The sequence below is a fragment of the Tenrec ecaudatus genome, chromosome 4, assembly GCF_050624435.1.
Source record: "Tenrec ecaudatus isolate mTenEca1 chromosome 4, mTenEca1.hap1, whole genome shotgun sequence".
NCBI lineage: Eukaryota > Metazoa > Chordata > Mammalia > Afrosoricida > Tenrecidae > Tenrec > Tenrec ecaudatus.
The window spans coordinates 6037142-6050894 of NC_134533.1; the positions used below are offsets into that span (position 1 = coordinate 6037142).

Below are 13753 nucleotides of genomic sequence, written 5' to 3' on the forward strand. Positions count from 1 at the left end.
GGAGATAAATAAGGCCTTTATACAAGAGCTGGAGGGGGCAGTGGGGTGCAGAGCTGGCGGAGGCATCAGTGGACAGGCCAGGGACCTGTCAGTGGGAGAAGATGCCCCGGAAGCGGGCCTTCTCTTCCTTGTCCTTCTGCCGGAGCCGGGCTTCCAGGGCCCGCAGCTCCCGGCTCACGACGGGCGCCAGGGCCGGGTCCAGCTCCAGCACTTTGGCAAAATCGGCCTGGGCCTCCTGGGCGTTCCACACGGCTGCGTGGGCCTTGCCCCGCTTGAAGTAGGCCTTGACGTTGTCTGCATGGGGCAGTAGTGGCAGGAGGCGGCAGCCTGAGCAGGGAGTCAGCCACACTGACCCCCGGCACCAGGCACCCATGGAAAGCATGCCCTCCCGACCTCAGCATGCCCCCTCTGCCCTCCTTCCCCTTCCTCGGCCGCCCCGCCCACCGCTGACCTTCATACTTGTTGAGGATGGAGGAGCAGTGGTCCAGCACCTCGTAGTACTCCTCGGCCACCAGCTTGCACTGGCAGTAGTTGAGCAGCAGCGGGGTGATCTGCTGGTCAAGCTCAATCCAGTCGGGGGACCCGGGCTGTTCCTGGGGGCCCAGGATGGGAGAGGGGACTAAGTCCACTGGCCCCTGGCTCCCTCTGCGCCCCCCGCCCTTGGCCTCCCGGCTGGCAGCACCTTCATCTGCAGGTTCTTGAGGCAGGCGATGGCGTCGTAGTATTTGGCAGCGGCCTCCTTCACGTGTCCGTCCCGGTACAGCTGGTTGCCCTCCTGGTGGATGATGGGCACAGCCTTGGCCTTCTCCTCATCCGTCATGGCCCACGGGTCCTGCTGGTAGGCGCCCGGCTTCTCCACCTGCCATGGTGTCGGCCAAGTCAGCACAGCAGCCCCCAGGGGCAGGGCCCCTCGCTCTCAAGCCGACCTGTCTGCTGACACGAGTTGACCAGCCCATACCTGCTGTATGCCTGGCACTGGCCAGTGTGAGAGGGTGAAGACCCAGGCCCCACAGAGCTCTGGTGCCCTGGGAACAACCCACTCCCACTGATGAGGGGACAGACCAAGGGCACAAGGTGACAGGGCAGACCTGTCAGGAGGCTGGACCCTGGTGGGCCGGCAGCCCTCACCGTCAGCATCTCGATGTGGAAGATGAGGGGCTGGGGGTTATGCTGCAGGGCGTCAAGGTCGGCGTGGCCCAGCGAGCTGTGCTCATGCATCTGGGCGATGCCACAGCAGTGCCGCTGCCCTTCCAGTGGGTCCTTGCCGGCCGCGATGTTGCGCAGACTCTTGGCCACCAGGGGGTACAGGACCACGTGCTGCAGGGTACAAGGGGATTCCAGGGCTGTGTCGCTGTGGGCTGGCTGGCTGCCAACCAGAAGCCCAGCCCACTTCCCCATCACTGTCTGAACAGGACTCTGAGGCCCAGAGAGGAAAGTCAAGGGCCCAGGGCCCCTTCCGGGAGGCCCCCAACCCGACTGTGGAGGAGACACCAACCTGAGTGCCAGGGAGACCAAGCCTCTACAGAAGCTGCCAGCGAGTTCCAACCCCATGCTCGCTACATCCAGACACACACACTCACATTCTCACACACGTGCTCACACATGTTCTTATATGTGCTCACACACATGCACACATTCTCACATGCATTTGTGTACACTTGCACACACGTATCCTCACTCATTCTTACACACAATTACACACATGCTCACACATGTTCTTATGTATTCATACTCATGCACACTCACATCCTCACACATGCATCCATGTATACTCATACACAAGCACACACAATCTCACTCACACATTCTTATCCACAAATACACACATATTCACACATGTTCTTATGTGTTCACACACATGCACACACATCCTCACATGCTTCCATGTGTACTCACACAAGCACACACATCCTCACTCACACATTCTTCCACACAAATACACACATGATCACATGTTCTTATATGTGCTCACACTCATGCAGTCACACACATGCATCCATGTACACTCACACAAGCACACACATCCACACATACATATGTGCTCATAAAGGTTCTTATAGTGCTCATACTCGTGCACACACAGTCGCACACATGCATCCATGTATACTCACACACATGCTCCTACACACACGTGCTTGTGTGCATTCTTACACACGTGCGCTCACACACACTTCTTAGACCCACAAGTGTATCACACGTGCAGTTATACACCGTGGGCTCACAGTCCTGTGCTGAAACTCACACACGTCCTCACCCTTTCACACTCAGTGCTGCAGACACCTGGCAGGTAGCACCCAAGCCAAAAGCTCCAGGTTTACATGACCATGATGAAAACAAAATCAACGTGCCCGGAGGAGCAAACGGCAGCCCCACAGGAAACGCCCCACTGAGGACTTCACAGCTCCTCCCAGTTTGCCCCTGAGCCCACTCTATAAGGTCCCGCCCCAAGGCTGACCCTGTAAAAAGTTCTGTACACACAGCAAAGAACGGGCCTTTGTCAGAAGCCAGCAAGCCAAGGGCAGTGACCACACAAAGGGGTCAGCGAACCACGCTGATGGTCAAAAATGGCCATCTGGAGCTTCATGACGCAGGTCACCAAGACCGCAGACGGCAGTTCCCACCCAGCCCTCAGCTCTGCACAGTGCACAAGGGCCCTGGGCCCACACTCTGTTCTGCTTCAGCCTGGCTGCACCCAGGCAAGAAAGAAACTTTGCTGTTGGCAACCAACATAACACAACACACTCCCAAGAGTGTGTCACACTCCTACCATCCTCCCGTCTCCCCGTCCTTATAAAACCCATGGCCACTGAGTCAGTCCTGACTCATAAGACCCGACCTAGGGTTTCCAAGGCTGTCGATCGTTACAGGAGCAGACAGCTTCCTCTTTCTCCCAAGGAGCAGCTGCTGAGTTTGAACCGCCAACCTTGTAGTCAGCAGTCCACCACTCAGCAGGCCCTGCCCATGTCCTTACTGGCCTGAAGAATTCTCACCTCCCTGTCCTGGCCCCTCACCTCCCCGGAACACAGTCCACAAACTGAACTCTTCGCCTTAACGGGGTACCTCTACATTCTGTTCTGCATTGGCCCCAGGGCGCAGGGGTTGGGCTAGCCTATGGCCTTCCTCTTGAGACAGATGCTGGGGTTAGAGGGGTTGCCCCCATCCCCCCCACCCCCGCAGTAAGCCCACGCCACACTGCGCTCAGCCCGGGAATTCAGGAGCTGACGAGGTGCTCAGCTCTCTGCCACCCACACAACAGACCTTTCCTGAGTTTGCTGGGGGGCACACAGAGGTGAGCCAGGCCAGTCCTGCCCTGCAGTGGCTCAGAGCCAGGTAGAGCACGAGGGGATGGGGGACCATGCATTTGCCTTGAAGCCGGGGAAAGGACAGGGAGAAATGGCGAGGGGTGGAAGGGTTAGGAGAGCACAGCAGGGGCCAGGCCTGCTGCAACTGCACTGAGGGTGAATGCTGACTGCAGTCTGGCTAATGGACAGGAGAGGGCAGAAGAGAGGCCAGATGCCAGCGTGCAGGTGAGGGCCGGGCACAGACCTTGACATCGCAGAGGAACTGGGCAATCTCTCCCGGGCGCATGGTGCACACGATGGTCTCCCACACGGGCAGCTTGAACTTCTTGCCGATGATCAGCTCCATGGGTTTGCCGCAGGCCCGGCTGTCATCCAGCACGGTGCCCTCCTGGTCACTGTGCAGCGTCCGGTAGTGGAAGGTGGCCTGTGGGTCACACACAGACTCAGCAGGGCCCAGCCTGCCTTGCAGACGGCCCGAGGGCTCCACCTGAGCTCATGCCTGACACCACCCTCCGGGAGGAAGCCCAGGCACAGAAAGTAACCCGATTCACCTGGTCAGCGAGGGGGCAGGCTGAGGCTCGACCCCAAGCATGTACCTCCTCGCAGTCCTTCAGCAAGCCACTCCTGGGCACAAAGCCCTCATAAACACATAAACACACACACACACACACACACACACACACACACACACCCCACCCCTCCCCACCCCGGGGCCAAGTAGACCTGCCGGAGGAGGGTTTCGAAGCCGTGACCTTAATGGAAACTTCTTTCTCAAGCCCTTGTGCCACCAGGGCTCCTTGGCCAGGAGACAGTAGTGAAAACACAAACCAACAAAACCGGACCCAAGTCCTTGTCCTGAAGGAGTTGCTAGGCCTGGAGGCTCAGGACCGTAGTCTCAGGGTCACACATACAGACAATGGTCCACACCCGACTTGGGTGAGCAGAGGCTGGAGTCTCAGATGCTCATTAGCAGCCACATATGGTGAAAATATCACTCTCCCTGTCCAGAGGAAAGAAGACATGATTCGAAAGTCGCTTGGAAGCAGTGAGTCCCACGGATGAATGGACCACGCAGACACCCGTCTCCACAGCCTGAAGAACTAGATGGTGCCCGGCCACCGCTCCAGAAGAACTAGATGGTGCCCGGCCACTGCTGCCAACGGCTCCGAAAGGGATCCCATTAGAAGGCCCTGGATACAGTGTGTATGTGTGTGTGTTGGGGGGGAGGGAGGACAGGTATGTGGACCAGAGCTCAGAATCAGAACAGAGACCAGGCTTACTGGTCAGGCAGTCTGGTGGCCCTCCCTGGGACTGTGGCCTCTAGTCACCTTTCGGGTCTAGAACTGACCTGGCCCTTGTGTTACTGTAGTATAATCAGCCAGTGGCAGTCACAAGGGCAGCGCTGAGCCCAGGGCACGGGGTTGAGGAAGGAGGAGACATGGAAACAGGAAACGCTAGGACTCGGAGAAATGCGTGCATGTGGGTGAACGTAAAATTCGTGATTTGCTCCGTCAACCATCACCCCAAGCACAATAAATAGCTCGTGTTTTTAAAAAAGGCTTTGTCCTCACGGAGTTCACGATCTGCATCGAACAAGGTCGTGGACAAGGTCAGGTGGGGCTCAGAGCCAGGGGTGTGCAGTGCAGGGAATTACTTCCCCCGGGACCTTCCAGCCAGAGTCCTTGTCACTCCCACAAGGGCGACACAAATGAGAGGCTGGGGCTGGAGAGCTTGCTCACAATATATGTAAGGAGCTTGCTACCCGTGGGGCTGAGGTCACGCAAATGAGGCAACTGCAGAACCCTCATGAGGGGATTCCACCACGTGTCTGTCTGTCGCGTCTGTCATTCTGGGGGGCTCATGTGTCTGTCGCTGTGATGCCGGAAGCTAGGGCAGTGCTATTTCCGATGCCAGCAGGGTCACCCACGCTGGACAGCTTTCAGCAGAGCTTCTAGATACAAAACAGACTATGAAGAAGGAGTGACCTGTCCACTCTGGAGGAACGAGGCACTGGCATTGAAACGTCGTCAGATACTGAAAACGTCACGGGGGCATCAGAGCCTCGGTAAGATGGACTGACAGTGGCTGCAATGAGGGCTCGACATGACAATGGTGCGGCTGACAACGAGAGGGCACTGGTCGGCATGCCACCCCTCTAGGCTTAAAATGAGCCACCCTAGGAGTGGGAGGGGGACAATGACGACCACCCAAGAGGACAGGACTGGAGAGTACCCTTTGGACCTGGGATCCCTGCGCTGTGAGCCTCCTAGACGAAGGAGCCGGGAGGAAGGTGTGACACGAGAGACAGCAAGAAGCAGCGGCAGAGAAATGGCCGCAGCAGAACCAGGAGGCAGCACGGTGGCCTTCCTGGCCCGTGGAGCGAGAGAGAGACGCACCTTTGGGCAGGAGGCATGCTGGCAGAGTGGGTGCCTCCTGGCACGTATTGGCAGAATTAAAGAGCTCTGTAAAACTTGCTGTACGCATTATTCTTGTTGTGAGATGCCCATGGACCAGTTCCCACCCTGTGTACAACAGGACGGACACTGCTCAGCCCTGGGCTATCCGCTCCACGGTGGTCACGTCGGAGCCCACTGTTGCAGCCACTAAGCCGATCCACGTTGTCCAGAACCTTCCTCTTCTTTGCTGCCCCTCCCCCACACCAAGCAGATGTCATCCTTCCGAGTCGGGTCTCTCCTGACAACGCGCCCAGCACAGGTGAGACAAAGTCGCACCATCCTTGCCTCTGAGGCGTGTTCTGGTTGTACTTCTTCCCAGTCAAAGGTGTTTGTCCACAGTACCTTCAGGATGCTGCGCCCAGCCCCAGTTCAAATTATAAGCATGAGTCAGCTGGAACGGGCGAGGATTTAGCCGTTTTGAATCAGACAATCGTAAGGTCTTCAATGACAGGAATGTCAAGTTGAAGAGGAAAGGCATTCCTCACGAAAAAGGACATTTCCAAAAATAGCCTTCAGTACATTATCGGTCATAGGACAATACCCCCACCCTACAAGGAAGACCAGTTAATGCAACTGCCATTCAAATGCATAGACCCACCACTAATGACGATGACGAAGACTGAAGATCCTCACCGACTTCTGCAGTCCGAAACCGATCACACGGGCAATCAAGGTACACTGCCAGTCACTGGTGACTGGGTTGTGAAAGTCAGACCCTGAGGAGGCTCGGCAGGCGGCGACGCTAGCCTTGTAGGAGGCAAGAGAAATTAGTCTGAAAAGCCCAGGACAGGATTCGAAAGACCAATGATTTATTCACTGCAAATAACTGCTTTCGACTAATGCCAGATGGAATCCACAGGAATGAAATCGATGACATCTGCAGGAAGAGACCATGGAGAAGGTCAACATCACCAGTCAAAACAAGGCCGGAGGCCAACTGCAGAGCAGGCCACCAAGGGCTCATTGGCAAAGATGAAGACAATGAAAACAAATCCCTAAGAGCCACAACAGGACCTGGAGTAGCCCCGCCTGAATTCAGAGATGGGAACAGAGTTGACGCACTAATGACCAAAGACCAAAGTCGGGGGTGGCATCAAGAACATCACACATGGAGAGCGCAAAGGTCATTCAAAGGACAGGAGAGAAAGAAACGACTATTAAATGAAGACGAGCTATAGCAAACGGGGCAGCGGGCAAGGCAAAGAGCTCATCAGAAGAGTCCAAAGAGCAGCTCAAGAAGACAAAGCAGGGTCTTAGAGGAAATGTGCACGGGCCTGGAGTCAGAAACCCAAACGGGAGAGCGAGCTCGGCAGTCATCCAACTGAAAGAAGGAAAGCGTCAGGCCTCGAGTTGCAATGTTGGAGGATTCTATGGGCAAAAAACACACTGAACGTTGCAGGAAGCATCCAGAGAAGAAGGAAGAGGCCGCCCACAGCCGCTGCACCCAAATGCACAAGGCGACACGTAATCATTTCAGGAGACAGCATGCGATCGAGAACCAGGAGTAACGAGGAAGACGTCCAAGCTGCTCTGACTGAGGGCACTTGGTGAAACACAGGGCTCCAGAAACTGAAGGGACACTAATTGAGACACTTCAACAGATCGATGCAGCAGTGGAGGCACGCACGCATCTAGGCAAGAAACCCGAGATTCCTGCCCATTCCAAAGGTCAACCAACAGAAGGCAGGGATTATTGGACGTTAGCGTTAATATGGCACACAGGTAAATTTGCTGGAGATCACCCAGCACTGCATAAACTGGCAGCAGCCAGAAATGCAAGCTGGATTCAGAAGGGGCGAGGCACGAGGTTTATGCCTGCTGACATCCGCTGCATCTTGGCTGGAAGCACAGACGGCCTGAGAGATGTTTACCTGTGTTGTACTGACAGCGCAAGGCATCCTACTGTGTCGATCATGATAAATCATGGCTAGCCTGGTGAGGGAGAGGAATTGCAAAACAAACTTCATTGTGCTCAAGCAGAACCTACAGAGAGATCAAGAGGCATTTGTGCAAACAGAACAAGGGGAGACGGTGTGGTTTATCATCAGAAAAGGTGTGGGTTCGGGTTGTGTCCTGTCACGATGTGGAATATCGTGCAGGGCTGCACACCAAGTCAATATGTGGAGACGCTGGCCGACAGGAAGAGGGTGGCATCAGGGTCGGAGGAAGGCTCACGAACACCCTGTGCTATGCGGACGATAACACTCTGCTTGCGGAAGTGCAGAGGGCTTGACGTGCTTACTGATGAAGGACAAACAAGACAGCCTTCCGGATGGACCATTCCTCAACGGAAAGAAAACAAAACTCCCCACACAGGTCTAGTTGGCACTCTCATAAGTACGGGGGGGCGGGGGGTGGAGCTGTCAAGAACTTCATTTTGCTTGGATTTATAATCCACATCCATAGAAGCAGCAGCCAGGAAGGCAAATCCGGGGCAAAAGACTTCTTTAAAGGGCTCAAAAGCAATCATGTCCCACTGAAGACACAGGCGGGGCTGATTCACGCCCCGGTCATTTCGATGGGAGCGCTGGACAATGAACAAGGCAGACTGAACTGGTGATGCACTTGACCTCAGGTGTTGGTGGAGAACACGGAAGAGACCATGGACTTGCAGAGAAGAACAAACAAGTCTGCCTGGGAAGAAGTCCAGCCGGAATACTCCTTTGACGTGAGGCATGACAAGACTGCAGCGCATACTCTGGACACGCCGTCCACAGCCACCAATCCTTGGAAAGGACACCAGGCATGGGTAAAGCAGCTGGTCAGCAAACTAGAGGAAGACCTCAAATGATGGGCCGCAACAGGGGCTGTTAATAACGGGCTGAAACGGAGCAGCGGCAGCGAGGCTGGCACAGGACCAAGCAGTGTTTCTTCCATTGTTCATAGGGTCACTGAATCAGAGCCGGCTTGAGGGCACCCAGCAACACTCCCCTGGCCAACCCCAGAATCGCGTGCACTCTCTGGGAGCTCTGTGTGGTCCAGGAGAGGGGGTGGGAGGACTGTGGGAGGGTGTCCTCACTGGTGAGAAAGAGGAGGAAAGCTGGAGGGTGGAAGCGTGCCTGACCTTTGCCACTAAGAATTCAGCAGCCTGGGCTGTTGATCTCAACTTTCCTTCCCCTTTGGGAAGTTGGAGATCAGGCATCCCGCCAATCTTACGGGGTCAAACCACGAACTACAGCAGGATGAGGGAAGTGGGGAGGGATGGGGTGTGGTGAGAGGGCAGGTTCACACAGAGACCTGAGGAAGGAAGGATCCCCAGGCTGTGTGTGTGTGTGTGTGTGTGTGTGTGTGTGTGTGTGTGTGTGTGTAGGCAGGCAGGCAGTGCACCTTCTAGCCAAATGAAGAGCTGGTGCAAAAGCTTGGTGGCAGGGCCCCGGGGCCACGTTTGGTGCAAGAAGCAACAAGGCGGCCAGTTGGCAGAAGCAGAAGAGAAAGAGGACACAATAAACAGGATCAGCAGGAGCAGACCCCACAGGGCCTGGTGGCCACGGCAAGGGCAGTGTCACAGCCCCACTTAGAGCTCAGCTCAGCTACAGGGAGGAGGGCAGAGCTGGGCGGCATCATGCGGTCCTGCAGTCATCAGGAAGCGAGTGGTCACGCTAGATGTGGTGGGAAGTGGTCAGATCCGGCAGTCTGACACAGGCCGTTCCCTGGGATGACGGTCTGGGATACCCCACGGAGTCACTAGGAGTCTGAATCCACTCCACAACAATGGGTCTGGGGTTTCGGGGCCCCTTCCTGGAATGCCTTCGTTACTTGCTATTCTTTGTGCCTACTCTTCAAGAAGCCCTGGTCATGCACGGGGTTAAATGTCGAGCTGCTACGTACAAGGTCGGCGGTTCAAAGCCATCAGCCACTCTACAGGAGAAAGGCGAGGCTACTGCAGTCTATTCACAGAGGCAGGGGGGGAGTCGGTGTGTGTTTATTCATAGAGCTGGCAGGTCAGTGGAATCCTAACATCTTCGAGGCCACCTTGCCCATCTCATGAATCCCTTTGATGCCAGCCCATTAGTCGTGTTACAATCTCTCATAGTCGAATTGCCTTCCTACCTGGGAGTACAGCTTACATCCCAGGGGTTACATGCAAGGACCTAGCTGCCCCAGCCTTCTTCTGGACCAGATTTTTGTTCTGAAAGGAAACACCTTTCTAAAGGCACCTCCTTAGAAGCTGGGTTCTGGTTTTTCTCAAAGCTGCCTCTCTCCTCTTGAGCGAGCATTAACTATAACACAAGACTAAATCACTTCGCCTGTATAGTTTACCTCCTAAGTCTCAGAAACCCAGTGCCCATTGTACCTTGTCCTACTTATGAGTCGGCACCAACTGGGAGGCCGTGAATGAATTTGAAGTTAGTCTTAAGCAAAATGCAGAGCTAAATGACTCAGCCTCCATGCTCTGGGAGTGCAATTCACAGGAGAGGCTAGGGCAGTAAAGACTAGAACAGTGTTAAGCTTAGCGTCTGCTCGTTTTCCTAGGGGACCTTTGGGGCTCCTGTTCTGTTCTTTAGAGGAGCCCCAATCGCAGAGTGGTGACCAGTCGGGCGGCTACCCACAAGGGCAGCAGTGAAACCACCACCACCAGCCACTCCTCGGGAGAAAGACTGGGTTCTGGAATCCCACAGTTAGTAGTCTGGGAAACTCACAGGGCCAGTTCCACCCTGCCTTACAGTCCTTACATGGACTTCACAGCAGGGAGTTTAGTTTTACTGTTGTGTCGCTGGTGCCTGCCAGGAACGTGATCTGCTCAGTGGACATCTCTGTTTGACTGCCCTGCACTGGGCGGAGGGGCTGCCCTGGGCAACTCCTTGGCCTACCGACTGGTGACAACAGGAAAGAGCCAGGAGAGAGGGAAGTGCAGGGTACAAGAGGGAGGTGGGGGAACTTCCCTTCCAGGCCATATGCTGTGCTGGCCGGTTCCCGCTGGCACGCAGAATGCAGAGCCCAGCCCCTGGGATTGAAACCCTGTGGCTTCAGTTTTCCCATGAAGACAACTGGAGTTGGTCGAGGAGTTTTAAAAGACACGTCTATCCTAAATTATCCTGACTCTGAGACCCTGAGGTCCCCAAATCCCCGTGGGCCTCGCGGGTCCCGAGCTTCCAACCCTCCAGAGCTGGGTCGGCCTAAGATCCGAGATCAAAGCCCCGCACCTTGTTCACGAAGACTGACGGCTTTGCGGGCCAATGAGAACGCACGGCCAAGCATGGGGGCGGGGCGATCGTATCGTGATTCACCCCTTAGTAAAATCAGGCCAATCAGCGTCGAGCGCCGCCTGTGGGTGGTGGGGCCAGTGGCCGCCGCTATCTAGGCATGCGCACCCTCTCGCCCGAGGCCTCCTCCCGCCTCACACGCGCACCCCGCCGCACACGGGCTGGGAGAAAGGGGTGGACACGAACCTTGGTCCCATCCTGGAATTCAGGGAGATCTCCTCGACCCTCTTGTAGCACACGCTTTTGGATCCCGTCCTCTCGGAGTCTTGCGATGATATCCGCCATCCTCCTTCCCCCTCTGCTCTCTTTCGGCAACTTCCGGAATCTCTCGGCAACTTCCGGACCTGCTTCGGCAACCTCTAGCGCTTCGGCAACTTCCGTGCTAGCGCCATGTTGATTGCGGGCCGAAGCCCCAAAGAAGGAACTGGATGGCGATTCGCTCCGGGCCGGGCCGGGGCGGGGCCTGGGAACGTCCGCGGGAGGGGGCGGGGCCGTCCGGAAGGCGGGGCCTTGGCCGTTCCCGGGTGGGCGGGGTCGGGGCGAGACGTCCCTAGCAATTATGCGCGCACACTGATGGGATCGATTTGGACTGCGTGGAGTCTGCCCCTCGGCTTAAAACTCCGGAAAAGTAAAAATAGCAGGACCGAGAGTTGGGAGCAGGAAAATTGAGCCGCGTCGTCATGCCGCACGCTACAGTAACGACTTCTTAGTCCTTTTTACATACCTAGGAAGGTGACGTTTTGCATGCTGTTTGCCTCCCCCCCCCCGAAAAAAAAAAAGAAGAGGTAGAGAAAGCAGGGGGAAAGGGAAGGGGAATTTCTGTAAATTTCCACAAGCTTCCAAAGGGATCGAGAGCCCTGTGGGGGCTCGGGAGAGGGGTGCAGTTGCCACTGCAGGTCCCCAGCCGATCTTGGGGAAGGAGTGATCAAACAGGAAACCCGCCTGTAGCACTAAAGATGTCTTTCCACCCACTTAGAAGGAGGGGTGTGCCCTGGGCCCACCTTCTTCACCTCATTGTCGGGGGACTGCCAGGGATAAGCGTCGGTCCCCTTTGACCTGGCTTGTGAAGTGCTTTAGTTTATTTTATCCTGGCTCATTTTTCCAACAAGTCCCCTGAGCAAGTTAGGAGGAAACTTTTTTTTCCTTACTTGGTAGGTTTAGGGGAGTTTTGTTTTTTGCCAACATGGAAAGTCTTTCTGGCGTGTTTTACCAAACGAATTCTGAGGGAACAGATATTCTGTATCCTACACAAAGTGTTCCAGAAACCAGAAGAGGAAATTTACCCAACATATTAGGTTGGTTTAATCTTTATTTCTAGCTCAGATAATTATACTACAAGGCAAGAAAAGTATACACCCATTTCATAAGATAGATATGAAACATCCTAAAAAAATGAACTAATTGAATCCAATTGTGTATTATTTAACCTAGTGGTTTCGGTTTTTTTTTTAATTATGTAAGAGTGTTGTAATCTTATAAAACTTCACAGAACATCAAATGCTTTTTTCTATATAGTTTACAATAGCCATGCATGCTTTGTCCTTTGGCCCATAAGATTACAACACTCAATAGGCTGGATGGATGGCTGAGCCAACTGTTGCAACTAATGTATTGTTCTGTCTCCCTGAGGGCCTTCCTCTGTTCCAAAGACCCTCTACTTTACCAAACATAACTGACTGTGGAGATTGACCCCTCAGATAAGATGTCCAAAGTGCACAAGACAAAGTCTTAAAATCCTCGTTTCTCAGGGACATTGTGGTCGTCCTTCTTGCAAGTCTGGTGGAGTAAGAGTCCTTCTGGCTTGAAGTTAAATAAGCGGCAATCCAACAGGGAAGCCACAAGCCCACATGGAAGCACACCAGCTAGGGAGATTATAGGTGTCATCAAGACCAGGTAGCAGGCATCAGAAGATTCATAACAAATAAACAAAAATACATTGCTGAGACGAGGGGGCTCAGAGCAGAGAGCCAAAGCCCATCTGTAAACGATGGAATCATCCCCCCACAGAGGGGTCTCAGGGAAGGGATGAGTCAATCAGGGTGCAGTAGAGCACCAATGGATCACACACAGTGTTCCTCTGGTTCCTTGAGGCTTCCACACCCGCCACTGTCATGACCACAGTGCTGCTTCCCACTCTAGACTGGACCAGAGTATGTGCACATGGAACCCAGGAGCAGAATGGGAATAGCAATACCAAAAGGGTAGGGGGAATGGGGGAGAGGAGGGGAGGAAGGGGGAACTGATTGTAATGATTGGCACGTATCCATACACTCTCCTCCATGGGGAAGAACAGAAACCAGAGGGAAAGGGAGACAGCGGTCCGTGTGAGATATGAAAATAATGATAATTTATAATCTTATCAAGGGGCCACGAGGGTCAGGGGAGAGAGGAAGAGGAGCTGATACCAAGGGCTCAATAGAAAGTAAATGTCTAGAAAAGAACAATGGCAACGTGTAAAATTATGCCCAATACAATTGATGCTTGGATTGGTAAAACGCCCCCAATAAAATTGTCTTTTAATAATAAAATTTTTAAAGAGTCCTTCTAACCACGAACCAGGCATGTGAACAGTCTCGCCCTCAGGCAGAGTGCATTGGAAAGAGGATGCTTGCCACTCCATGACCAGCCCTGGGAGAGGCAGCCTCCTGAGGGGGGAGGGGGTGGTGGCTGGTCTGGTGTGTGCTTGGGGCAGATTGGAGGACTGGGGTCCCATCGTCCTAACTCAGCCTGACTGCCTTGATTGTAGGGCCCGGGACCCATCTTGTTAGGGCTTCTGCCTAGTGTTTTAGGC

The 13753-nt window shown here is 54.5% G+C and overlaps 1 protein-coding gene across 3 annotated transcripts; it reads right to left on the minus strand.

Annotated features, from left to right (window-relative positions):
- On the minus strand, window positions 1-11386 carry AIP (AHR interacting HSP90 co-chaperone). Of its 3 annotated transcripts, none has more exons than XM_075545279.1 (6): window positions 11149-11386; window positions 3547-3726; window positions 1129-1317; window positions 683-859; window positions 460-593; window positions 1-294 (listed from the first exon to the last, which is right to left on the minus strand). In XM_075545279.1, the coding sequence occupies exons 1-6, from the start codon at window positions 11245-11247 to the stop codon at window positions 66-68; spliced, it is 1008 nt and encodes a 335-aa protein (XP_075401394.1). In that variant the 5' UTR covers window positions 11248-11386; the 3' UTR covers window positions 1-65. The 3 variants fall into 3 exon arrangements, with proteins under 3 accessions (XP_075401394.1, XP_075401393.1, XP_075401395.1); XM_075545278.1 differs by having other exon boundaries at window positions 1-327; window positions 452-593; XM_075545280.1 differs by having other exon boundaries at window positions 452-593; window positions 11149-11385.
- Window positions 11387-13753: the final 2367 nt, after the last annotated feature.

Coding starts and splice junctions, on each gene's coding strand:
- AIP (XM_075545278.1), bottom strand. CDS start 11,247: ATGGCGGATATCATCGCAAGACTCCGAGAGGACGGGATCCAAAAGCGT. Junction 1,318..3,546: donor AGTTCCTCTGCGATGTCAAG/GTCTGTGCCCGG, acceptor TGTACCCTGCAG/CACGTGGTCCTGTACCCCCT. Junction 594..682: donor TCAAGAACCTGCAGATGAAG/GTGCTGCCAGCC, acceptor CTGGGCCCCCAG/GAACAGCCCGGGTCCCCCGA.